The 22,915-nt window shown below is 54.3% G+C and overlaps 7 protein-coding genes across 7 annotated transcripts; 3 read left to right on the forward strand and 4 right to left on the reverse strand.

Annotated features, from left to right (window-relative positions):
• Window positions 1-980: 980 nt before the first annotated feature.
• Window positions 981-2,351, forward strand: M409DRAFT_29503 (uncharacterized protein; the record flags this gene model as incomplete). Its single annotated transcript, XM_033809497.1, has 1 exon — window positions 981-2,351. The coding sequence occupies one exon, from the start codon at window positions 981-983 to the stop codon at window positions 2,349-2,351; it is 1,371 nt and encodes a 456-aa protein (XP_033660942.1).
• A 181-nt stretch (window positions 2,352-2,532) lies between these two features.
• On the reverse strand, window positions 2,533-3,192 carry M409DRAFT_29504 (uncharacterized protein; the record flags this gene model as incomplete). The annotated part of the gene is made up of 1 exon (XM_033809498.1): window positions 2,533-3,192. The coding sequence occupies one exon, from the start codon at window positions 3,190-3,192 to the stop codon at window positions 2,533-2,535; it is 660 nt and encodes a 219-aa protein (XP_033660943.1).
• Window positions 3,193-3,701: 509 nt separating this feature from the next.
• On the forward strand, window positions 3,702-5,206 carry M409DRAFT_29505 (uncharacterized protein; the record flags this gene model as incomplete). The annotated part of the gene is made up of 5 exons (XM_033809499.1): window positions 3,702-3,930; window positions 3,986-4,102; window positions 4,173-4,301; window positions 4,392-4,487; window positions 4,566-5,206. 5 exons carry the CDS (start codon window positions 3,702-3,704, stop codon window positions 5,204-5,206), a joined length of 1,212 nt encoding a protein of 403 aa, XP_033660944.1.
• A 201-nt stretch (window positions 5,207-5,407) lies between these two features.
• On the reverse strand, window positions 5,408-6,334 carry M409DRAFT_29506 (uncharacterized protein; the record flags this gene model as incomplete). The annotated part of the gene is made up of 1 exon (XM_033809500.1): window positions 5,408-6,334. One exon carries the CDS (start codon window positions 6,332-6,334, stop codon window positions 5,408-5,410), a length of 927 nt encoding a protein of 308 aa, XP_033660945.1.
• Window positions 6,335-10,608: 4,274 nt separating this feature from the next.
• On the forward strand, window positions 10,609-13,011 carry M409DRAFT_60312 (uncharacterized protein; the record flags this gene model as incomplete). Its single annotated transcript, XM_033814430.1, has 5 exons — window positions 10,609-10,780; window positions 11,014-11,375; window positions 11,446-12,014; window positions 12,085-12,672; window positions 12,732-13,011. 5 exons carry the CDS (start codon window positions 10,609-10,611, stop codon window positions 13,009-13,011), a joined length of 1,971 nt encoding a protein of 656 aa, XP_033660946.1.
• Window positions 13,012-13,884: 873 nt separating this feature from the next.
• On the reverse strand, window positions 13,885-14,725 carry M409DRAFT_29507 (uncharacterized protein; the record flags this gene model as incomplete). The annotated part of the gene is made up of 2 exons (XM_033809501.1): window positions 13,885-14,043; window positions 14,621-14,725. 2 exons carry the CDS (start codon window positions 14,723-14,725, stop codon window positions 13,885-13,887), a joined length of 264 nt encoding a protein of 87 aa, XP_033660947.1.
• Window positions 14,726-21,003: 6,278 nt separating this feature from the next.
• On the reverse strand, window positions 21,004-21,711 carry M409DRAFT_60313 (uncharacterized protein; the record flags this gene model as incomplete). The annotated part of the gene is made up of 1 exon (XM_033814431.1): window positions 21,004-21,711. One exon carries the CDS (start codon window positions 21,709-21,711, stop codon window positions 21,004-21,006), a length of 708 nt encoding a protein of 235 aa, XP_033660948.1.
• Window positions 21,712-22,915: the final 1,204 nt, after the last annotated feature.

A 22,915-nucleotide genomic window follows, 5' to 3' on the forward strand; every position in this document is an offset into this window, starting at 1 on the left:
CCAAGGTGTTGGAGGGGGAGTTAGTAAAGCAGAGGGGAAAAGAGAGGCAGAACGAAGGAGGGTTGAAATGGGTGACTGTCGAAGTGTTGAGGGGGTCAAAAGTGGCAAAAGAGCGTCGCTGAGGGCAAAGGGAAAAACGAGCGTTGGGAAGAGTAGAGCAAAACGACGGACGAAGCTGAGTGATGAATGGGACTTTGACGAAGAGAAGGCCAGAGACGTGATGCTTTAATCCCCAAATCAGGGTGTCAAGAACATGGCTGGCAAGCTGGTGTGCTCAATCTTCAAGAAACCAACGAGGGAAATGAGGCATGGCAGAGTGAAATAGCAAAGACACGAAGTTTACGATAAGACGGGGCGCTTGAGGAGATGTCATAAGCCAGGGCCGTGGGCCGGGGAGAGGGTCGTCGTTTGGTGGTGTGTCTACATACGTCGCGTGGGATGATCTCCGCTGGCGGATGAACGAGAGGGGCATGCAGGTTACGATGCCGCCGGGTATCATTGAGTGCCGGCTTCATACAGTGCGTGAGTGCGTGATGGGTGGCAAAGTGGACGTGAGTGAATGAATGCTGTGGTTGAGGTGTCGGTTGCTGCCAAGCGTTGCCCCAGCACAGACTAGCGGCATTTGAAACGCGGCCCATGCGCTTTGTCGTCAATCTCCATCTCATCTCCATCTGTTTGGCTTCACCCAAGCACCCTCACCCAGATTACCCACCCCATGCCTCAGATGCCGCCGCCGCCGCCTCACTTCCCGCGTCGCCAGAACCACGCTCCCGCGATGGCGTCTCGTCGCGCGCCTCATCCACCGCGTCCTGCGCCGGCAGCAGGGTGAGAGGGCTGGCTATGTGTCCATTCGACCTTACAACCTCCAAGATCACTCCTACTGTTGCTGCTTGGCACGACTCCTACCGTTCTCCTCGACAACTGCCACTACCCCCCGTACCGCCTCCAGTGACCGTCCACACCTACCATCTCCCGCCATCATGCCTCCAGCGGCCGCCGCTCTCGACTATGCCGCCTCGAAGCCAGTCATCCAATCATTCCTCAACGACATCCGTCTGGACTACCTGGTCCATCTGGAGCCTGGTCAGCTCAACGCCCTCTACAGTCTTCTCGACTGGATCAATCCCGCCGACGAGCTTCGCAACAAGACACTTCTCCTCGCCTGGATTGCTCGGCACTTCCCTGAATTGAAGCATCCGGTCAAAAAGATGGCTACGCAGACACTGTTGACACAGTCGATGCAGAAGAAGAAGGCTTTCGTAAAGAAGGAGTGCGAAGGCCAAGATTGGATGCCGGACACATCACGGTTGTCCGGCCGGATTCGTGGTGTGAGGGAGGATATGCATGATACGTCACGGCAGTACAGCAGGATTGGCGGTGTGAAGGAGGATATGCATGATGCTTCACGGCGGTATGGGCAGATTCATGGTGGTGTGGAGGATACGCATGCCACTTCACGGCAGTACAGCAGGATTCGTGGTGCAATGGAGGATATGCATGATGCTCCACGGCAGTACGAGGAGATTCATGGTGCGATGGAGGATATGCATGATGTTTCATGGCAGCATGGGGACATTCATGGTGATGTGGAGGATGTACGTGATACTTCGCGGCAGTATGGGAAGAGTCATGCTCATGGAGGGGATAGGCGCGATACGTCGTGGCAGCATGGAAAGACGTATGGTGAGGTGGAGGACATGCGTTGCACTTCACGGCAGCATGGGAAGACTTATGGTGCAGAGGAGCAAATGCTCGACGTCCCTATGCAACATGGTCAGACCCAACAGGCACCGTCGACGCCCACACGCAACTCTCGTCAGCCACCTCGTCCTCCGCAGCATGCCCAACTTCCAACCCGCCAGTCTGCCCGCGTCTCTGGAAAGATGGCAAGCGAGGTGCCGCAGTGGACCTCTTACGCCTGCGATCTCAGCGATGTCGAGAGTCTTGCCGCGTTCTCTGACGACATTGGGTGCGCCTCCACACCTGACAAAGCCGAGCACGTTCATCTGCAAGCCAAGTGCCAGACCCCACCTCCCTTCTTCGACCACGAGGAAGATGGTTATCCTGATGCTGATCAAATGCCGGAGATCAAGAACCACGAGCACCAGCAGAACAACCCCCTTGGCAAGGATACATCAAGTGCTTCCGCATCTCCACAACGCATTCCTGGGTCCCTGCAAGACGGCACTCGTCCTTTCATCCCCATCCTTCAGAACACCTTCTTTCCCCGTATCTGCGAGGCTCTCCGCGTGGGTCATGTAGATACGGCAGTGCTGGAGACAGCTCGACTGGTGGCACTCGTGGTGCAGATTAAAGATGTAGCTGGGGAGGCTGACAAGCAGGCGAACTGATTGATCCTCTTGCCGTCAAGGAAGCCAGACAGAAGAGGCTGATGCAAAGGTCATTGAGCTTGAAACTTGAAGCTGCTGGGGTCAAATGTGGAATGGGTTTGGGGGGAAAGGGTTTTCTGTACTCACTTCGCTTCTGTACTACTACAATACGATGATTTCCTCCTCGTCAGGCCACCATCGGTCACTCGACCAAGTCATCACCGCTCGAACCAGTGGTGAAGGACGGGATGGGCTCACCCGGCGGCGGTGTGGCCAAGCTATCCTCGCCGTCCTCGGTGCGCTGGGCCGCCATCATCTGCATCAAATCCAGGCCTGTCTGCCTCCACTCACCAGCACAGACACGGAGGGCATCTCGCCACTCGCGCAACACCCTCCGCTCACGAGCGCACCACGCCACCATGGCCGCCGCCCACGCATTGTACGCCGCGACGTCGGTGCGGAAAGCCGCCTCGTCGGCCGCGAGAGCGGTGTGCGCGGCGTCCAGGTGGTCCTGCTTCGCGCGGAATTCCTCGTACACGGATGCTCGCAGGTCGGCTTCTGCTTCGGCTCGCGCTTTCGTACCACAACGACGACACGATGCGCTGACCGCGGTGCCCTTGCCCTCGTCCACCACCACCTCCTCCACCTCCTTTTCCTGCGACAGCTGCGCAGCCTCCTGCCGCGACACCGCCCACTCCCTCGTCTTGACCGCCGACGACGCCCGGGCTACCTGCGCCTTTTGCTGCTCCAACTCGTTGCGCTCCTGCTCCATGGCCTTTTGGTCTTGCTCGAGAGCGGCTTGGCGGTCTCGCAAACGGCGCCACTCGAGGCTCTGGAGGATAGTGCTGTTGCTGTTGGTCATGGTGGTTGGTTGGATGCTTGGTTCGAGATGAGTACGAAGATGCGGATGTGGATGTGGGGCAATAGGTAGTGCAATTGGTGCAAGGGTGGGAGTCTCTGTCGAGAGTGATAGGCCATGCAGCTGGGATCTCTGTGCTACTTATACTGTCAGGAACCGCGTGCGTTGGGGGTTATATCCATCAGAATGTCATATTCCGGTGCCGCAATGCATTCTCCCGCTCCCACCAGCCTCGACGTTGCACAGCGCCGGCAGGGCTCGAGGCTTGATACAATGGCGCCAATGGTTCCACGGCGGCTTTGTTGCACAGGGGCATTGTCGCACACACAACGCATGCGTTGTTGACTTGACATGTCCTCACGTCTCATTGTCAGCGTGATATCTATCTCTTTGTCCGATTTTCTTCTTCCAGTCTCTCGTCTTGGCAATACTTTTCAATACGATTCTTCCTTACGTTTCGTCTCCTCAGTCTCCGTCGACCCAGGACTCATTGTCACAGCTCTCCCTCGATCATGGCACCGTCCTCCTCCAATCCCCCGCCTCACCGCAACAATGAGCAGGCAAAGAGCGTCACCTACGCCCCTGAGATCCGCGACCTCGACGACGTTGACGCTCTCCTCGACAGGATGGACGCCATGTCTCTGTCTCCTCGACCAAAAGCATCCCGCAGCAAGGACGCTTATCACTCAAACGCCGGCATGAGCGATCTGGCGGCGGCCAAGCCTTCTCCAGAGAATGAAGGTTCGTGAGCTCCATTCATTCTTTTCTTTCGACGGGCTGCTCACTCTCCATCCAGGCGGCCAGAGGAGTGCTCTCGACCCCAACGAGGCTTACTTGAAAACCACTGGGAAGACGTTCAACTTCACTACTCCAATGTCGCAGCGCACCTCGCCGGGTGAGATGCGAAGCCCACGTATGTATCTGTGCCTCGATGTTGTTCCCCTAGTCATTTGGCGCTGACTCGGTGACGATATCGTATATAGCGCTCAGTCCAAAGCCGACCCTCAAGCTCGAGGAGCAAGGTTCCGCCTTGGGGGAAGAGGGTGGTGAAAAAAAGAAGATGTTGCCGGAGGAGGATTGGGTGTCGCCTGAGAAGCCCACATTGGCCGCTGGTATGTACGCATTCAAGTTGCTCAGCGCTGCCTGACCAATGCCATCGCCCCTTACATGCGTCTTGAGCTGACTTACTCATTCGTTGCCAGTCTCCGCGATCGAAAAAGCCTCAGCTCCGAGCCATGGTGATGACGGTGTGTCCAAGTGGACGTATTCCTTCTCCAGGCCCGAGTCAAGTCCTGCAGGTACGTCCGTGTCAATGGTGTTTGGTGGCGGCTTACATACAATTGAGGCTGACGCAGTCATTCTGTGCGTGTTACCAGCCCTCCCAGGCAAGTTCCCGCATCACGAGCGGTCAGCCACCAGAAAGAGCGAGATCTCACGAATTGGGGGTGCTCAGCTCCCACAGACACCCACCCAGGAGGATTTGCTACACAAGACCCAGACTTTCTCCAAGCCTCACCACGTTTGGCGGCCCGTTGAGTCTGAGGAGAAAATCCCCCTGACGTCCGATCCTGACCGCCAACTCTTCTACCACACCGGAGTCGACAAGTTCGGCAAGCCTGAGGAGAAGGACCCTTTCAAGGCCGAGCAGGACGACCGGCAAGTCCACCCACCTCGTCCCAAGAGCCACTCCCCTCCCCTCCCCTACCCCAACCTCCCACCCTCATCGCCAGCCAAAGACCCCCTTCCTGCCCTTCTGCGGCCAAAACGCCCCTGGGAGCGATCAGCCGACGCCTACGGATCAGTGTCGCCGGTGCAAGACGTCAAGACTGCGCAGAAGGAAGCCGCTCAAGTCGAAGGCAGAGGGCAGACATCACAGGCCCTGGGTGTCGAGGGAAAGCAACTAGAGGCCAGCAAGGGCGAAGAGACGAAGACGGAGGAGGGCGAGGAGGATGGGCAGCCGATCCCCAATGTGTTCCAGAAGATTGGCAGTGCGTTCTCCGGCTCTCCCAACAACTAGTGGGAGAAGAAAGGCGTAGGTCGTGGGGGAGTGGGGAGTGCGAGGAACATGAAGTTCGTTGTGTGAAGTATGCTGTGCGTCTGCTATAAGCCTCAGGCACATATATATCTTTCAGCCACAGACACTCGCCACTATCAGCCCAGCCACACACCCAGTCAACTTTCGACATCCCTTCACTGCTCCATGCTCTCCTCACCCCTTCTACCGCCTCCCTCCCACCCCATCGTCCCCCACCCCGAAAAAAACGTCTTCCGCTTCATACCGCCCGCCAGGGCCCTCCACCGCGCAGCTTCGAACCACCGCCCCCGCGAGCTCCGGCTGAGGCAATGGCATACTCTTCACGCTGCGTCGCACCACAAAGCCCTGCTGATGCTGCGCGCGTCCCGTCCAGCTGCTCGCCGCACGCGCATCGGGAAATCCCAGCTCGTGGTACGGCGGTGATGCAGGCTTGGGCAGGAGGAGTGATATGCTTAGGGCTGAGGGGGCGCTGTTGTTATGGACGGGTGCTCGCGAAAAAGCTGGAGGCGACGGGTCTGCTTGCTGTCGTAAGAGGGTGCGGAATCTCTGGTTGGAGGCGCGGATACTGGTGCTCCGTGCGACACTCGGGGCTGGTGCTGCGAAAGCTCGTTGCGGTGCTGGCGGTGATGTACGAGGCGAGGGCCCGGCTATAGTAGATGCCTCGTGATGGTTGCGTGCCGGTCGATGGCGGCGGTGTTGGTAAGTCGGAGATGCGCTCGTATCACCACCAGCAGCGTGCTGTGCGACCATCACATCCCTCTCCGGTCCCCTTGGGCACCGGAATGATGGCGTTGGAGTATCCATGATGCCCTCCTCTTCGAACAACTTTCGCCAAATCTCGTCAATCTCCTCCGGCAGCTCGGCTCCATCCGCACCCTCAGCTGCGTACGACAAGTTGGCGCTGTGATGTTGTGCGCATGTCCGTGATGGGTATGGAAGAGAAAGATCAGATACGGTACTGGCACCGGCATTGTCGTCGCATACAGTCGATGGGAGCTGGCCAGGATCATGCGGCGAGATTGGAAGCGGAATTGTGGACATCTGGTTCTCAGGCGTGAAGCTGCTTCCCAGTTGGAAGTGCTGGAGAGAAGGACCCTGCGAGAGATCCATGTCGCTTGCCGGATCAGACTGCGAAGGCACAAAAGGCAACGATCCGATCTCTCGCCCGCTTATGGACAACGAGAGGAAGAATGAGTGCGAAAGACCGGAAGCGTTGCCTTGAATCAGGCGAGAAAGAAAGGATGGTTTGGAAATGGGATTTGTGTACTGGCAGGTCCATAATCAAGAAGAAACATCGTCCGCATTGATCACGCCTCACCGTGGTGCATGTAAATACAAACGACAACCCATCTCCAGGTCGACGCAGCCCGCCCGCCCTTCCCGTTGCAAGACAAGACTCCCACCATGCTATCGATATGGGATGGAATGAATGAATGTGAACGAACCCCCTGCACACGGGACGCGGATGCCTGCATGATCGCTCCCAGTTCTTCGGATTCCGGTCAACGGCTGTTCATGCATCATGGCACCACTCAATCTGAATCGCAAAAGCACCATACTCATTCTCCTCCGCTTTCGGTGGTTCTTCTTCTGCACTTCTGCTCCTCTCGACTCGTCACAAGAATAAGCATGCGTGGGTGGGTGATCCGTTAGCATGTTCCCCGTCTGCTGCTGAAAAACCCCCAGTCCGCCTTCTCTCTCCGTTCGGGGCGTTCGAATATCGGGCAGCGGGCACCAGGAGCATCTTTCCAATGAACTGACTGGTTGTCGAAGAAGGAGAAGAAAGACCATGAACCGCAGATAGATGCGAATGAATGGTTTACAAGATGTCTCACATTGAGAATTCCCCCAAAGCCTTTCCTTCTTTCCCAGTCTGGGCGACTGACTCCTATCACCCATTGTGTCTGGCTTGAGATTCGTCAAGTCCTTCGAGGCCATCTCGACAAGAGCTGTGGGCCGTTGCTCAACCCATTATCAAGAAAGGAAGACTTCTTGGACGGGCAGGATGTCTTGTTTTTCGGCGGAGGAGGGATCTAGACGACCACGGGGTACGTATGTGCACCTGGATGGATGGAGGTTGTCATCAAACAAGAAGAAACGATATTCCAATGTCCGTTGCTTCACCGCGGATGGACTGCGAATCGTATGTCTCTAGAAGGTATGCAATGTAGCGGTGTTATGAAGCATAGAGTGTGTTTTGGCCGCCAATAGGGGACTTCGTCTACGTTGCAGTCATCTCGTTATGGAACGCAACTGTATTGTCTCATATCGTGCTGGTCTGATCACGCATTACAAGCTCTGCTTCGATTGAGGGGGAATCTAGGACAAGATCTGTACGAGCGTAGGCAGCGTGGTAAGAAATTGCCCGCGATGAAGGATTGCTGGTCTAGAGGTGGGCCTGAGATGATCAAGTCCTCTTCTTTTTAATCTGATGGCTTGATTGATCCTCACCTTGATCGATACATCTTCCGTGCTAGTCGTACGGAGTGGAAGATCGTTAACGTCCAGGATCTCGCTGTCCTAGCTAAAGATCTTGAAACTCGGTGATTGTATCGTTGTCGAGGCCAATGAGGATGATGAGGTATGATTTGAATAGTATCATGGACTCCTGTCATGGCATTGCCGCTAAGCCTGAGCCCACCAAATCTGAAGCTCAGGTCGGTTATGTTCGATCCCCTAAGGGCAATACATTCTCGCCGGGGATCGATGACGAGAGGCTTGGAAGCTAGGGCATAGCGGTAAGAGCGTTCGTATCGATGTACAAGCACGGCGTCGAGATCTTGTGTTAGAAGACTTGTTCTCGAGTGGTGACAATCAGGGGCATGACGATTTTCATAGAGTTGCCTGCTCGGCAAGTTCAACTAAGATTGCGGAACCAGCCATTGTTGTCTTGATCTTAGGCTTGCTTGACGACCGGCAAGAGAAGTTTCATGCTTGAACTCCATGCTCTCCAGTTGAAACCGCATGGCTCGATCATAGCTAGCGTCGATGGTTTGAGCTGCTCTATCGTTGTTGGAGTTGGACATTTCGATCCTGAGGCTGATGAAAAATTTGTCCTGGAAATGACGAGTTCTCGTGTCCTGGAAATGACGACCACAGATGCCAGAAATCGCAGCAGCTCTGCGAATATCTCCAAAAGAGTGCACGTATATTCAATGGCTGCAGACGGCTGTCTGAATCGGCATAGGTCGTGAGGAGTTGCCTGTGAAGCGGAATGTGTGTAGTCCGGCCCATGTCATCAACGCTACAATTCTGACAATTCTTGTTGAGAAAGACGTTGAGAGTGCTGCTCTCTCTGCAGGCATTCATGTAGCCAAGCTTCCATCGGCCGTGGCCTGATGAAAGTGGTCACTGACAGATCGAATCTCGAAATCAGAGCTGGTCTTGTCTCCTTTTCGAGGTATAACTTGGAGAAGTGCCTGCTTGGGTCGAGGCTCCATAGCGCGTGGATAGCACTCTTCAACGACCAGACAAGGCATTGGGAAGAGTGTGTTCCCTAGAGATCACCTGCTCAACGAGGGTAGTACGATGAGATTGTTTTATGCCAGCTTCCACAGCATCCAAGTCTTCTCAGTTTGAAGGAAGTTGTGTGTCGAAATCCACCAGTCTCCAACTTCTCCATGCCCACAAGAATGTTTGGAAAGGAAGAATCAACTCGTGGATCTCGTTGCCAGCGATCCAGGGTGGAGTCCCAGACTTCCCTCCTCGGCAACAGTCGAGGTCTGAAACTGGACAACATAGCCGTCTTGCCTTCAGATGGCCTGCTCTTCCATTTCAACGACCTGGCATCGCCACACAGAAGATGAGGGTCGGGATTAAGGACTTCGCAACGGTAGATAGTCATAATCCGATACCAGCGACGCCCATTAATGTGTTCTCCATCAGCATCTTCAGAACGTGAGAGGGAAACCCTCGATTTGCGCAGATTGTTCTGCCATTTGAGTCCCAATCGAGGACTTCTGAGTCGAGCGGAAGATTTCAATTGAAGGCCAGGTTCTCGCTCATTGAAGGTGCAACGGATCGCAAAGCCAGCACTGAACGTTGGTATACAGGTTCTATCAAGAGCATTGCAAACCTCTCGGCAAGGGAATGCATCACAGCGTCTGATGTTTTGATCCAAACTTCTGTTTTCGAGACGACAAGCCCGAATGCTACCCCAGTGCAGTCAACGCTGTAAGATGTGACTACATTTGACAGAATCCTGCAACAGCGAGTGCAGGTCTCAACGATTGGGACAGCTGGTCCAGATTTGACACCCATGTAGTTCTCAAAGGAGTCGAGGGATTGCACCTGCACGGGATATCTTGCCTTGTACCGTACTTGCTCGTCGAGAACCACGTTCCAGCCGTTTTGAATACGAGGATACTTTCGAGACGAATACTGAGTCGAACCGGACGATGCAGAAGGGCGCTGAACTGTTCTTGGGCTGCTGGATTTGCTGGAGGTGATGTGCGTTCCAGGAGCAGAGGTGTTGCCGTTAGCATCGTTGAAGTTGTGTTCTTGAACCTGTGGAATACCGGCATGTGATCCCTTACCTGCGACTCTCGTTGATAGTTACTTTGCAGAAGGTATTCGAATAGAATTGAGCTTGACCAGCCACGAGCTTTTGGGTATGCTGTTGGGAAAAGCCCATATATACCTTGTCATATATTCAGCTGAATCACGCCTCGTGATCAGGTCAGTACTCTAGGTCTCAAATATCTTGTGCGCAGCCCGGGGTATTCTCTCGTTTTTGACGAAGTCTTGCCTTTGAGCCGTGAAGAGCATCCGCAGAGCAAGTCTCTCAAAACTGCCCATTCTGTCCCATTGCTGCTCATAACCTCACATCGCTTTCCTCGCAATAGCTGTTGCAAGAGCAAACTCCATCCCCATGAACTGGTCAACGGTGCCTACAGTTCCTCCATGCTAGCAAGTCGTGTCGGTTCGAAGTTTGTTAATCTTGGGCAGCACCTTCCTAGCCGATGTTGCCGTATATCCGACAGCGAATGTGTGGGACGATACCTGCATCGTGACACTTACTATCACTCTCTCGCCAACTTGATCTCCGCATCAATCACTACCGCTGCCTAATTGCTTGCGTACTCATGAAACTTCTTCGTCATGATAATCCATAGATCTCCCCCTGCTCCTAGAAACACCGTCTTCGACGCACGCCGCGCGCCGAGCATCGATTGTTCCTACGATCAGTCTTTGCTTGTACCGTCGTAGCCGGCGTTCTCTTTGTACATTGCCTCTTTGCTGAGCGGGTGCTTTCGCCATTGGCGGGAAGTTGGAAAGGCTTTGTTGTCTCGAGGGTGGTTCTAAGACACCAAGCATTCTCCTCCTCGTCAGGTATATGGTACCTGCCCAGAAGATACATCTAAGGTCACCAAACGCTTATGAGAATGATTCGGTGTCGAGCTGTTCCACATCCTGTTCCAGACTCGGATCCCACATTCTCCACCTTCCAGGACAATGGTGCTGTGACCCTGATATGGACTGGTTTTGAGGGTGCAAGGTGGAAGTGGAAGTGCAGAGGGCGAGCGACGAGTATTGCAGTGGATACTGAAGGCGTTGGTAAGATGGTGAAGGGCTTGGAGCTTGGTAATTGACGGAGATGTTGTTGTCTGGCCCGGTTCATCGGTTTCGAGCAGCTTTGGCTTTGCTGTTGCGTGGATTCTCGGCGCCAGTGGTCGGTATAGATCTGGTTGTAGCTGAAGAATAGAAGGTTGATGCGTTTGCGTTGTTTGACGGGGTACCAGAGGAGGTAGGGTAGTAGGAAGCGCAAGTCCTTGCTACGCTCGAAATAGATTTTCGGGGTCCGCTCGCGTCCCGTGTGGCAGGAGCTAGGGGGAAGAACAGACACAACATAATCAGAGCGTTATTCGCTCCATTCATCTCCATCTTCATCATCACCCATCACAACATCTTCCTATCGCCCGTACCAGCAGCCTCTGCGCCATCATCTGGATGTTCAGGGGAGATTTCTGCTCCTTTGCTGACAACCACCAACTCGGCCGACCAACTTCAACTTCGCCAACCAACTGCAATCTTCCTCCCAGAAACGCTCACACCATCGCCAAACACCGAGCGAAGCCGTACAAGGCTGAGCAGAGTCACGTCCTGGCCACGAAGAAGCTGGACACCCAGACCACGCACCCCGAACGAAGCCGTACAAGGCTCGAGCGGGACTCACTTTCCTCTCGCGGGAAACGCCATCTCTCTTCGATGACTACCCGCAGCTTTGCAAGCAGAGGAAATTGCCAGTTTACATCATCAATGCAAGACCGGTCAGCAAGCACGCCAAGGACCGTGCACCACGTCAAACGCAGAAAGCGACTCCTGCTCGGCCTACTCGTGTTCTCAGTGGATCATGTGATCTCCACGGATACTGCAATCGATTCTTCAAGCAGACAGCACAGCTACTCTACTTTGTCAACGCAAAACCAGTCAGCAAGCACGCCAACACCATATCTCTCGGACAGTTACAATCAGCTCTCCGCGCGGAGATGATAGCCCGTTTGCATTGTCATTACCAAAACAGAGCTCTCGGGCTATCAAACACAACTCTCGAAACCGAGAGGATTGCGAGTTTGCATTGTCAATGCGAAGCCGGCCGGCAAGCAGACCCACGACGCCCTGGATGTGCCGCCAGAGAGGACCGCAGGTCTTCATCGCCAACGCAGAATCGGCCAGAAAGCACGCCAATGACCCAAGAAGACGTCGCACCGCAAGCGCAGAGGACCGCTCGTTTACGCTGCCAAGACAAAACCTGTCACCAAGCACGCCGACGATCCAAGACTACCGGCCTGTGGGCGAGAACAGAGACGCCTGCTGATTTGTATTGTCAAGGCAAAACCGGCCAGCAAGCACGCCAACAGACCAAGCCACACCTTCCGCATTGGGCGTCACTTCAACTCAAATGTCGTTGAAGATGGATGCCAGACCACTGGAGAGGCACACATCCGAGGGCAGTTCATCAAAGAAGCAAACCTTGGAGGAGTATGCACCCGTGGGCAGTTCATCAAAGACGCAAACCTTGGAGAAGCATACAGCCGTGAGCAGTTCATCAGAGAAGCAGACCTTCCAGATCCGTTGGCAGTTCATCAAAGAAGCAGATCTTGCAGAATGGACGTCGAGATGAGTGGAAACATCCGCGGGCAGTTCATCAAAGAAGCAGACCTCGCAAATCCGTGGGCAGTTCATCGAAGAAGCAGAACTCACACCTGTGGGCAGTTCATCAACGCGTGGTTCAGATCTTGGAGACGGACACATCCGTGGGCAGGTCATCAAAGAAGCGGATCTCGGAGACAGATACACCAGCGGGCAGTTCATCAAGGAAGCAGACTTTGCAGGATGGGTGTCGAGATGGCTGGAGACGTGGACATTCGCGGGCAGTTCATCAAAGAAGAACATGTTACAGAATGGGGAATGGCCGTTGTCTGGTCGATTGTCCTGCGGTATGGCTTGTAGGTCCTCGAAGCATTTCCAGAAGTAATACGTTGTCCCAGCGTTTTGAACACTGTAGGTTATGTACTGAAATCGTGATCACACCTCTCGTGGAATTTCATGTTGTCTTGGTAGGAGCTGAAGGGGGTGGGGTTGTTGTCGTGATCTTTGAGCATGCGTATCCAGGGGTTAAGGCAATTAAGGCCGCTTCGTGGGGTCCCAGCTCTCCCAGTCTTTCTCATCGAGACCTGAGGCTTGCGATCTACCCTAGCGGTTATTGTCTTGCCTCCAACATTTCTGCAGTCATCTCTGAATCTTGTGCGAGTGCTCGGCTATCTGCGTGCAGCATCAAGTCGTAGTCCGTTGTTCATGATCGGGGAACGACACTCCGGCGCCGGAGTCTTCAGCTCTCTTGACGAGATTGCAGTAACTGGGAAAGCTCAGGAGATTGAATCGTTAGATAAACGGCCAGGCATATCGAATACATCGAAGAACACACTGACCAAACCGTTGCTGTAACCACTGTTGCGTGAGTGATATGTCATTGTCGTTGGCCCCAGCAGTGCAGAAAGGTGATTCTCGTCTCAAGCAGAGAAAACGTCAGTGCAGTTCTCGAGCCAACGGCTGCAACCGGCCTCGCCGCAAGGAGGTTCAACACATGCCTTGCCGGAAGAGCTTCATCACTTCGTAAGCATTCGTGACGCTCTGCTGATCTTCAATCTTCTCCTTACATCTTTCTCCCTTTAGCTCAGCCAATGTGACTGGTCGATAGCAAGATCGAGATCCCGTGGCTATTACGAACAACAACCGAGTTCTAAGTGGAACTGCGTTGTCAGCGCAGGAAGTGGTCCAGTGTGAGTTGAGGAGGTAGTGTGCGTAGATCTTGTCTCGAATCCGGTTCTCAAAACAGTAAGCCACAAGAGGAATGTGCGTGCGAGATGCGTTCAAGCCCTTGAAGATTCAGCGCATGGCATGCTGATCTCGAATGGACGCTTGAGCTCTGGACTGTACTTCTGCCTCATTGCCAGGGACCACCAGTGGCACTGAAGAGAACCTGTGGATAGCGAAGGTGCTCTAGTCTCCCGAGAAGAAAGAGTACGTCCCGCATACGGAAGCACAGGGTGTTGAATGAAGACGATGGGCTGCCTTGTGCACGGCGTAGAATCAAGACCGCAATCATGACATTGTGGCCGTGGGCTCGATGATTCAACAACATGGATGTCTTGCATAGCCTAGGGCAGAACAGGTCTGAAAGGTTCCGAATTCAGCGGGTCAGCATTCTTGGGTGGAACATTGGGATCCAGGGAATCAGCGAGAGGTTCTGTTGCACCGTCCACGCTGACGATCTGAGCATGACTGCTACCAGCCACGGCACCGGCGTACATCATGAACTGAGCGATGTCGTCGACTACAGCAGTTCCAAGATGTAGTCATTGCCCAGGTCCCAAAAGCACAAGTCGGCTACGGTGTTTCTTTCGATGATCAGGCTTGAGTTTCAGCAAATCATACAATGGCGTCGACAATTCCGGATGCGTATTCTGCAGAAACCATGTGTGTTTTGGCACCTTCTTGGAGTCACCTGCAGCGATTGTACCGGTGGCATCGATACCCACTGGAAGAAGGCGGTAATACCACATCCAGTGCACGAGTCAATAGAATCGCAGGCTCCATCCCCTTTCATCTCGCCAGGAACCTGGATCATGACCCGCCTGCTATCCAAGGCAAAACGCTCTTTGTCCCCGCAAACGCTCTCTACTCGTCATCTTGCAGGATACGCAATGTTTGACGCTCTTCGTTCTTATCCTTTGCCGAAAGCTCGAGTACAATACAGTCCCATCGAGCCCGATTCTGCCTCTTCAAACCAAGCTCGCATTGTCATTGTAGCGGCGAATCAAGTCTGCAGGCTCTCTTTTCGCTTGTCGAGGACAGCCTGAGTCCACAAGTTCGGTTTGCACATAAGGAATGTACGGAGACGTACTGGAAGTCGAGGAGTTCGAGGTAGCTCGACGAGTTCGAAGGGGAGTTGAAGTGATAGGTGGTGAAGTTGAAGAGTTTGTCGTGGATACCAGACATGTACGCACTCCAGTCGAAGGGGAACTTGGTGTTCGACGTTTCGTTCACAAGGCCTGGAGGTTTGGAGTTTTGGGGATGCGGAGGCCATAACTTTGTCATGGACGACTCGACACAGCTTGTGCGAGAGTTGTTGAATAGAAACCCTTCATGCTGAAGTTCCCTTGACCTGATTTTGGCTCGGTTCATGCTCTGCAAATCAACATCCAGGATGGAATCGTCCAAGATCGTGAAAGTTTGAGCTCATCGACGGTATTGAATCTCTCCACGATCCAGTTCCAAGGTATACAGTTGTTTGAGCTACAGACCTCTCAAATCAATCCCTGCCTGGTGAACTCTTTCTCAGTAGGTGTTAGAGACATTCAACCACAATCTGGACTTCATCGTATGCTGGATCCTGGTCGAAGTGACTCGTTCTACTTCAAATCCTGCTTATTGTCGTGAAATCGCCATCAAAGCGAATCGCCTCAAGCGATCATTCTCATCCGCTGTTGTGCGGTCGTTCTACAAGCCACCATCCCTACTGACTACCCTGGTCTGCTGTTGTGCGCTCGTCCTTCTACCCACCACCTAAACTGACCACCCTGGTCTGCTGTTGCGAAGCGAGCGATCGTCCTTCTTGGAGCCACAAGTCTGCCGTTTGCGAGGCGAGCGCTCGTCCTTCTTGGAGCCACAAGTCTGCTGTTTGCGAGGCGAGCGCCTGTCCTTCTTGGAGCCACAAGTCTGTTATTGCGAGGCGAGCGCTTTCTCTCGTCCTTCTCTCCCACCGCCTAGACTAACCACCATTGTGTGTTGCTGCGGTGCGTGTGCGCTCTCTCGGCATTCTTGGGGCCACTTGGGTGATGCTGTGGTGTGCGTGCGAGCGAGGCCGACTGGGGTCACTTTGTGATGCTGTTGTTCGGTGGAAGGGGCCGCCCGTCACTTCCCGCTGCTGTTGTGAGGTGGGGGATCGCTAGTCTCCTCCCTCTGCTCTGCAGTCGAGATCGCCCGCCTGCTCCCTCTGCTCTGCAGTCGAGATCGCCCGCCTGCTCCCTCTGCTCTGATGTACGGATCGTTCGCCTACCGGCTTCACTCTGCAGCGAACATGCGTCGCCATCAGCCGTCCGCCAGCGGTGGGGTACTTGCGAAGACTCCTCCCCCGCCACCCCGCAAGTACACATTGATGGAACATGAAATGCCGCACTCGACAGCCAGCAACACTGCTGTCCATGTATGTGAGCCTTCTCGGCAGTACCATTCTCAAATCATCGAATCAAATGTCTACTCTACAATACCACGTTCGATTTGCCATTCCCTTCTACATCCGGCCATCGGCAGCAGCGTCGTCGTGATCAAAGTAGTGATGGGGTCTGGCTCGATGGTTCCAGACGCCCTGAAGCCTATGAGTGACTCTCACTGATGTGCCCTTTCAAAGTGCGTGAGTGGCAGGTTGGTTTCCATGGATGAGAGAGCACAAGAGGTGAGGTATCGAGCTGGGATAAGGGGACAAGGTTGCGAAACGATTGCTGCCCCAGGCCAGGCAGAGGGACATCACGCCGGTAAATTGGATATCATGTGTAGCAAAAGCGTAGAATACAATTCTCAAACATGTCAGCCTTCACACTTCAGCTCACCTCAAATGCCTACCGAGAAAGCCGGGTCTTGAAGCTCTTACTGCCCGCTGACACTCCAGCTTCCTCAGTACATCCGCTGATCTCCCGAGCCTGACGCTGAATGTGATCTTGTTGTAGATGCTTGGCCAGGATGTTTGGAGGTGGACTCTTTGTTTGGATTCGCGTGGTTGAGGTCGGTTGTTCCATTTCTGCCGCTCAGTAGCTGAGAGTGGAAGATCACGGAATGCTGGGCAATATCTTCGGCGACTGGTCAGGATGGCGTCCACGAGCCTATAGCTGGGGTAACCTCTGCTCAACTCGCACGGAGTAGCTTTGTCGACCTCTTCGTCATCGTTCCTCGTCTCTCTCATCACCTTCTTCTTCTTCATCTTCTTCTTCGGCTGCGTGGCTGCCTTCTTGGCCTCTCGAATGTCGAAACGACTTGAATGTCCATCTTTTGTTGGCTTTTGTTGAACCTTGAATTGGCTTCTTCTCGATCGTGTACACAGCCTATGCGTTGTCATAAATGACTGGTTGCGTGTGCACTTGACCCTCTGGTTCAGGCGTAGCTTCATTCCAATCCCAAGCATCTTGCATCTCGGCGCCAGTCACGGTATTGGGCTGCTTGGACGTTCCCTTGGTCTTTCAGATGTAGACGTGCAACCCATGCCGACCAATGGAATCTCTCTTGATCTTGGGAAGCAACAAGGTCTCGGCCAGAAAATCTCCAAAATCGCAGAACTTGAAGGTGCCTTGTGACCTTCATGGACTCGAAACAGTCCTCATCGAGTTGATAACATAGTTCCTTCGCAAAACGCGAGACTTTGTAAAACTCCTCAAAATCGTCTTTTGCATGCCGTATCCAGATCTCGTAACCAACCCCCACACCCCATGACTCAACAAACACCTGCTCTTGATGATCGGCGATGGTGTAACGGCTTTAACTACCTTTGCCGTGTTGCAAGTCGGCTGGCTGCAAGCACATTGGTCCTCGGAGGGGATAATTCTTCGTCCAACACATGAAGATCGGTCGGTTGTGGAAAACTCTGGTGGAGTTTTCTGGGCAAGCCTGTTGACGCCTTCACAAGGTGGGTGATGGTGTCGTGGAGGCAATCGGGGAAAAGGCAGGTCTGTCGTCAGGCGGTGGTTTTGCGATTCGAGATCAAGGCGATGATGTTGTGGGTGAGAAAAGGGAAAGAGGCGGAGACGGAGGTTGATGAGATCGGGGCCGAAATCGATGTCGCGGAGCTCGGCCCGGGAAGAGACTAGTTTGCCGCGTCAACAACCGCCGACACAACATCATCTTCAGCTTCCTCCTGGTCCTCCAACAACCGCGATGAAGGAACATTCTCCAACCAGCACAGAGCCTCCTTCAATGGAAGTGCACTGGCATGACAGCAGCAAAAGCCCGCCCAAACGCCAGCTGCACCAATTCGATAGGCCTCCGGACTGACTTCTCGCGCGCCAACCACCCCAACTACGCCCATCACGACTCTCTGCCGTATGGAGCATTTCAAATTGGTCGCGCGAGCTTGATGGCACCCCCTCACATATCCTCAGCGACCCCACGACCATGGGCACGCCATTCCCCCCACATGCCATCGAAACTCTCGCCCAGACTCCTGGGCAGCAACGTTGGACGCATGGCATCCACGTTGAGCAGCAAGGCATTGTGAAGGGTTGAGATACGATTTGATATGGAGAATGGGAGACAACGAAGTGGGCCGACATGTTGCGTGGATGGGTGTCTGAGGCACAGGGGAGGAGATGAAGTCGAGGGAGGAGATACCCACGAGGACGACAAGTTGGGTCTCAGAGACTTCGTGATCGGCTGCAGTGGGTAGCGGGGAGCAGAAGTAAGGCCTTTACAGCTTCTGGGCCGCAAAATAAACCTCTCCATATAGCCCGTCCGTTCGATCGCACGCAATCGATTGCCGAACGACGTCTCCTCTATATCGATCGTCCTCCCTCATAATTCATTCCAAATCTATGCGGCCAACTTCTTCGCTATGCCCTCAGATTCTTTCGACGACCGAGAACGATGTGCGCTCAGTTCCGCATGCAAGTCTGCCCAACAGCGCGGAGATGACTTCGTGCTAACAACCATCCGAAAACCTCTTTTGAGTTTCCATCTTGAGGCATGCTCTCAAAGACTGCGGGTGGGAGGTGAATGGTACGATGAACGGCGCTTCTGGAAGATTGTAATAGCTCTCGTGCATATCCGCCATGGCATTCTACGGCCGCCTTCTCATCCAGCTACCCCCAATCCACCAGAATCGCCCTCACGTCAACGAGGTACACCAAGAACGCTGCCCAATCTCTCAGCTCCAAACTTCTTCCTTTCCTTGTCGATCGATTCTCTTCTCGGTTTCGTCTCCTCCCTATCAATCTCGCGATTTCATTCACGCCCCACTGATTTGCAGGACCGACACATTTCCAACTCCAGAGATTCCAGCCACCGATCCCCAACAATACTACGTTTATGGTCTCCTCAATACGCACGCCGCAGCAGAGTAGACGAGTTCAGTGCAGACACCAGGAGTTCCACTCCGCTGTATTGGTATCCGACCATGTCATGCCACTGGAAGCTTGCACTCAAGCCTTGGGATGATGTTCCAAGCTTGCTCCTAGGATCTCCGCCTTGAGTCTGGCGAAGTCCAGCGCATTTGCAGTCAAACAGGTCTTCGTTTGGGGACCTGGGTGCTTCTGACTCAAAAGCAGTCCGCTCTGGCACGGTGGCCTGTGGATGACTGCGGGCGCTCGCTTCGCCAATTCTCGAGAGACGGACCGCAGACTCGACGGAGACGGCATCTATCCTGCGTACGGAAAAGCACTCTAATCTACAGCCTCCACAATCGTGGTAGAAATCAAACCCAACCGGCCGTCTTCGAGATGACATATCTCTGCAAGCACTCATGCCATACTGTCATACACCAACGCTTGACGTGAGAGCTCACTCAAGAGCGGATCATAGCCGCAAACGCCGTTCCCAAACTCCATCCACCTCGGTCAAGCCCCAAAGCGATATCGAGATCGAGCATCCTCTTCTTCGACACCGGGCACGACAACGTCTCCGATGGCGTTGAGGAAAAAAGCTTACATCGGCCTCGTCCAAAGCCCGGCTACTTATGCTATGCAGCACATCGCCGTTGAGGGCTTTGGACAGCCTGTCTTTACGAGGAATCTAAGATGAACACGAGACGTGGTGTCCCGCTCGATGCTACCGTAGATAGTATTAGGGAGGAGTTGCCCACGAGGTCTGGCATGGAGATTCTTGCCTGCCAGACGTCTAGACTTAAGATGCCTCAATCTCACCTACCCCTTCTTTGTAACGCAGCCTTCTATAACTAACCTCGAACCCTCCGAAACTCCCAAGCCTCCCAAACCTTCTTAACAGTTATCTCAATCCTCAAACCTACTTCCCTAACCCTAAACCCAACCTACTAACCTCCTTCCTCCCGTCCCCTAGACCCCTCCAAAACCCTAGACCCTTCCCAATACGAGCCCCTACCCCTCCACCCTATGCCCACCCCTCAACCCCATGCCCACCTACCTACACCCCCCCTTCTACACTCCCCACACCCCAGCGGAGAAAAATCCCGACAACCCGGTCCCCTAAGCAAGGGTCTGCGCCGGAAGGCGGGTACACCCAGTAGCGTTGGGGAGGCTGGGGCAGAGATGGGCCGTTCGTTCGTTCGTTTGGGGGGTGTGTGTGCAGGGGATGGGGATGCAAGGGGTTTGGATGGGTTTGCTTGTTTTGTAAATAGGTAGGTGGGAGAGGAGGGGAATAGGAGGGGAGGGGAGGGGATTGGGAGGTTCGTTTGGGGTGAGGGCAGTAGGAGGGTGTAGTAGGGTGCGAGGGGGACTAGGAGATTAGGAGATTGGATGTTTTGCGCAGGCTGCTGCTGGGGAGATAGGTTGGGGATGTTGAAGTGTTGGAAGGGTTGGGGGTTAAATGCCCCGAAAGCTATAGGCCTGTTCTACATCTTTAAGGGGAATCTCATTACCTATCGCCGTGCCCACAGAACTTTAGTACCTACTCCATAGTCTGTAGACCCGGCGAAGATCCCGCACGCCACGTCTGATTGTACTCGTATCTAAACATCTCCTATTCCTTCCAGCTCCCCTTCCTCGATCTTTAAAGAGCGGTCGGTACGTGAAATTGGAAGGCCCAGTGCTGAAGATCTCGAATTTGCGAGGTTTCCGGTAGGAAGGTGGATCTCGACACGAACGACAATGAAGTGTTTCGCGAGTCCTGTCGATGAGGAATACCCTCGGCGGTGTTTATGGGAAGATGGTTGGAGGAGTGTACGTATTAGTTATGGAGTAACCCCTGCGAACTTGCGAGAAGGTTCCACAGATCGGTGGTCCTTCGACGAGTCGACACTACCGGTCTGCCTCTTCTGCACGACCATGTTGTTTGTGGCACTCTGCGCTTTGCTGGTGTCGCTTCAGGGGTGGGTTGAGGAGATACTACGGGCTTCTGTGCCAGCTCCTCACGTAGGACTGGCGTTTGCGTTTCTCTCGGGATACAGGCTCTTGAAGAGTCTTTGGAGCTGCTCTTCTGGTGTTGTACTCCACGGCATGCATACCACGAACATAGTATGCGGCGGTCGATGCATGGTGCAGGAATTGTTCGATTCAGAACCGGTGGTCATGGGGACAGAGCTGGTGAGCGTTCGTCCGTGATCAGTGAGAACGTGACTGATGACTGGGTGGTTGGGTCTCGCCATGGTCCATGCTATTGTCGGCAGTATGTGGGAGATATTGCCGGACGCTGTGCATGTCCGCGCTGTTATGGTCGGCAATGATCGGCGCCGCCGCTTTGGAGTTCCAGCGGGAAGAATACGCCTCGATTCCACAGAGAGAACAACTTCCGGTTTGTCCAGTCCATATCACATGGTTATACACCTGCCACTCTCCGCCGCCTCCACCCTCACCACATTGAAATCCGCAATCTTGACCCTCTCCATCTTCGACCTCTCCATCTTCAACATATCCTGGCCCCACAACATCGCCATCCACACCACTCCACTGCCTCTCCTCCCTCGACTTCCGCCTCTTCTTGACAAACCCCCCGTCATCACACTCCTGCTCCTCGCCTCCCCTCTTGAAGCCCCGTCGCCGCAGATGTGCTCTCTCAAGCCTGATTTTCTCTTCCTGTTTCTCTTGCGCCTGAGCATGCATTCCCCTCCGCGCATACTCGTCCCGATCAAGCTCCAGCCGGCGAATGCGCTTGGTGTGGGCTTCGGCGGAGAAGTCGTCCGATCCAGGGGTCGTGACGCATTCGGAGTCAGTGTCCGAGCCAGAGGGTGGTTCGTCGGCGTCCAAGTATGTGGCAAGCTGGAGGGCGGTTGCGAAGAGGAGCTGATCGTACAGAGGAAGCTTCTTGGCCATGGCGGTTGAAGGGGTGAGATAGCTTTGTGTTTGGTCCGGGGAGCGGTGTCTGGCGTGCGGGAGCGTGGTTTCGGGGTTGCTGCTGTGGTATCGTGTCTCGCGGTCTCCATGGCGTACTTGGGAGCATCCACCTGCAGAATTCTCAGGGTGGGTGGGCTTGTGCTACATGAGCGCGGTCCAGGTATCGCATGGGGGATGCGCCGCAGGGTGGTGTGTTGGCCATGGCGCGGACGGTGTTGTTGAAGGGCGGAGGGGGAGAAGAGGTGGGGTATTGCGAGGGGATTGCTGGGGAGTTGTGTTGTTCGTCGACGAATCTCGACTTCATCACCACGCCTGACTTTTGGTCGTTCTGTTGAACAGGCGTGGATGAAGTTGGACGTTGCGGGCGCCGTCTCCAGGCACGCTTGCTAGCGGCGGACACTCCCGACGACCTCGAGACGGCAGCACTTCAACCTTTCCCCCTCCTACTTCTATTCGATCAACACCAACAACAACACTTTGCGAAGACGCCCTCAACGTGCATCCATGCCAAACACTTTCCGCGCCATCTATCCTGATCACCGCCATGGAACACTGCCACCGAGGGACAGGAGCACGCAATGCGCCGGATCACAGCGAGGATCCACTCTCGCAAGGCAGCAGAGGGAAGAAACGGGCAATTCGGCACGTGAATGCGCATGGCAGAGTGCTCTCCATCAGGACGACAACGAGGAATCGGTGCGGTCTGGAAAGGAAGGTCCATGGAGAGTGTGCTAAGGAATCAAGAGGGATAAAGGCGGCGACAGGCATAATTGCCGAAGAGTCGTTGTGAGAATGGGGAAATACATGCCTGCGCAACACATGAGAGTCACGGGCGAGTTCAGGGAAAGGTGGGGACGTAGACCCGTGGAGGAGGTTGAGACCAGGCGTCGCAGAGTCTTGTCTCGTCTCGTCAGAAGTCTGGCCGACGTACCACGACCGAGGAGATTTCACGAGGTAGGTTGTGGCAGGCCTGTACACGGCAAGGTGATTTCACTTCCACAACTATCATCGTGCGTCCCATCTCTTTCGCTGGTCATATAACCCAGACGCTCTGCGAGAAATTACTTGCTTCATGTCACCTTTCGTCTCGTCGAATCCCTCCACAGATACTCGCCGTTAATAGCAAAAAAGCAACGGTGTCCTTGAAACACACTTTCCGCATTCCTTCTCCTTCTCGGCACAG

Source organism: Zasmidium cellare (genome assembly GCF_010093935.1).
Source record: "Zasmidium cellare ATCC 36951 unplaced genomic scaffold M409scaffold_52, whole genome shotgun sequence".
Classification (NCBI taxonomy): domain Eukaryota; kingdom Fungi; phylum Ascomycota; class Dothideomycetes; order Mycosphaerellales; family Mycosphaerellaceae; genus Zasmidium; species Zasmidium cellare.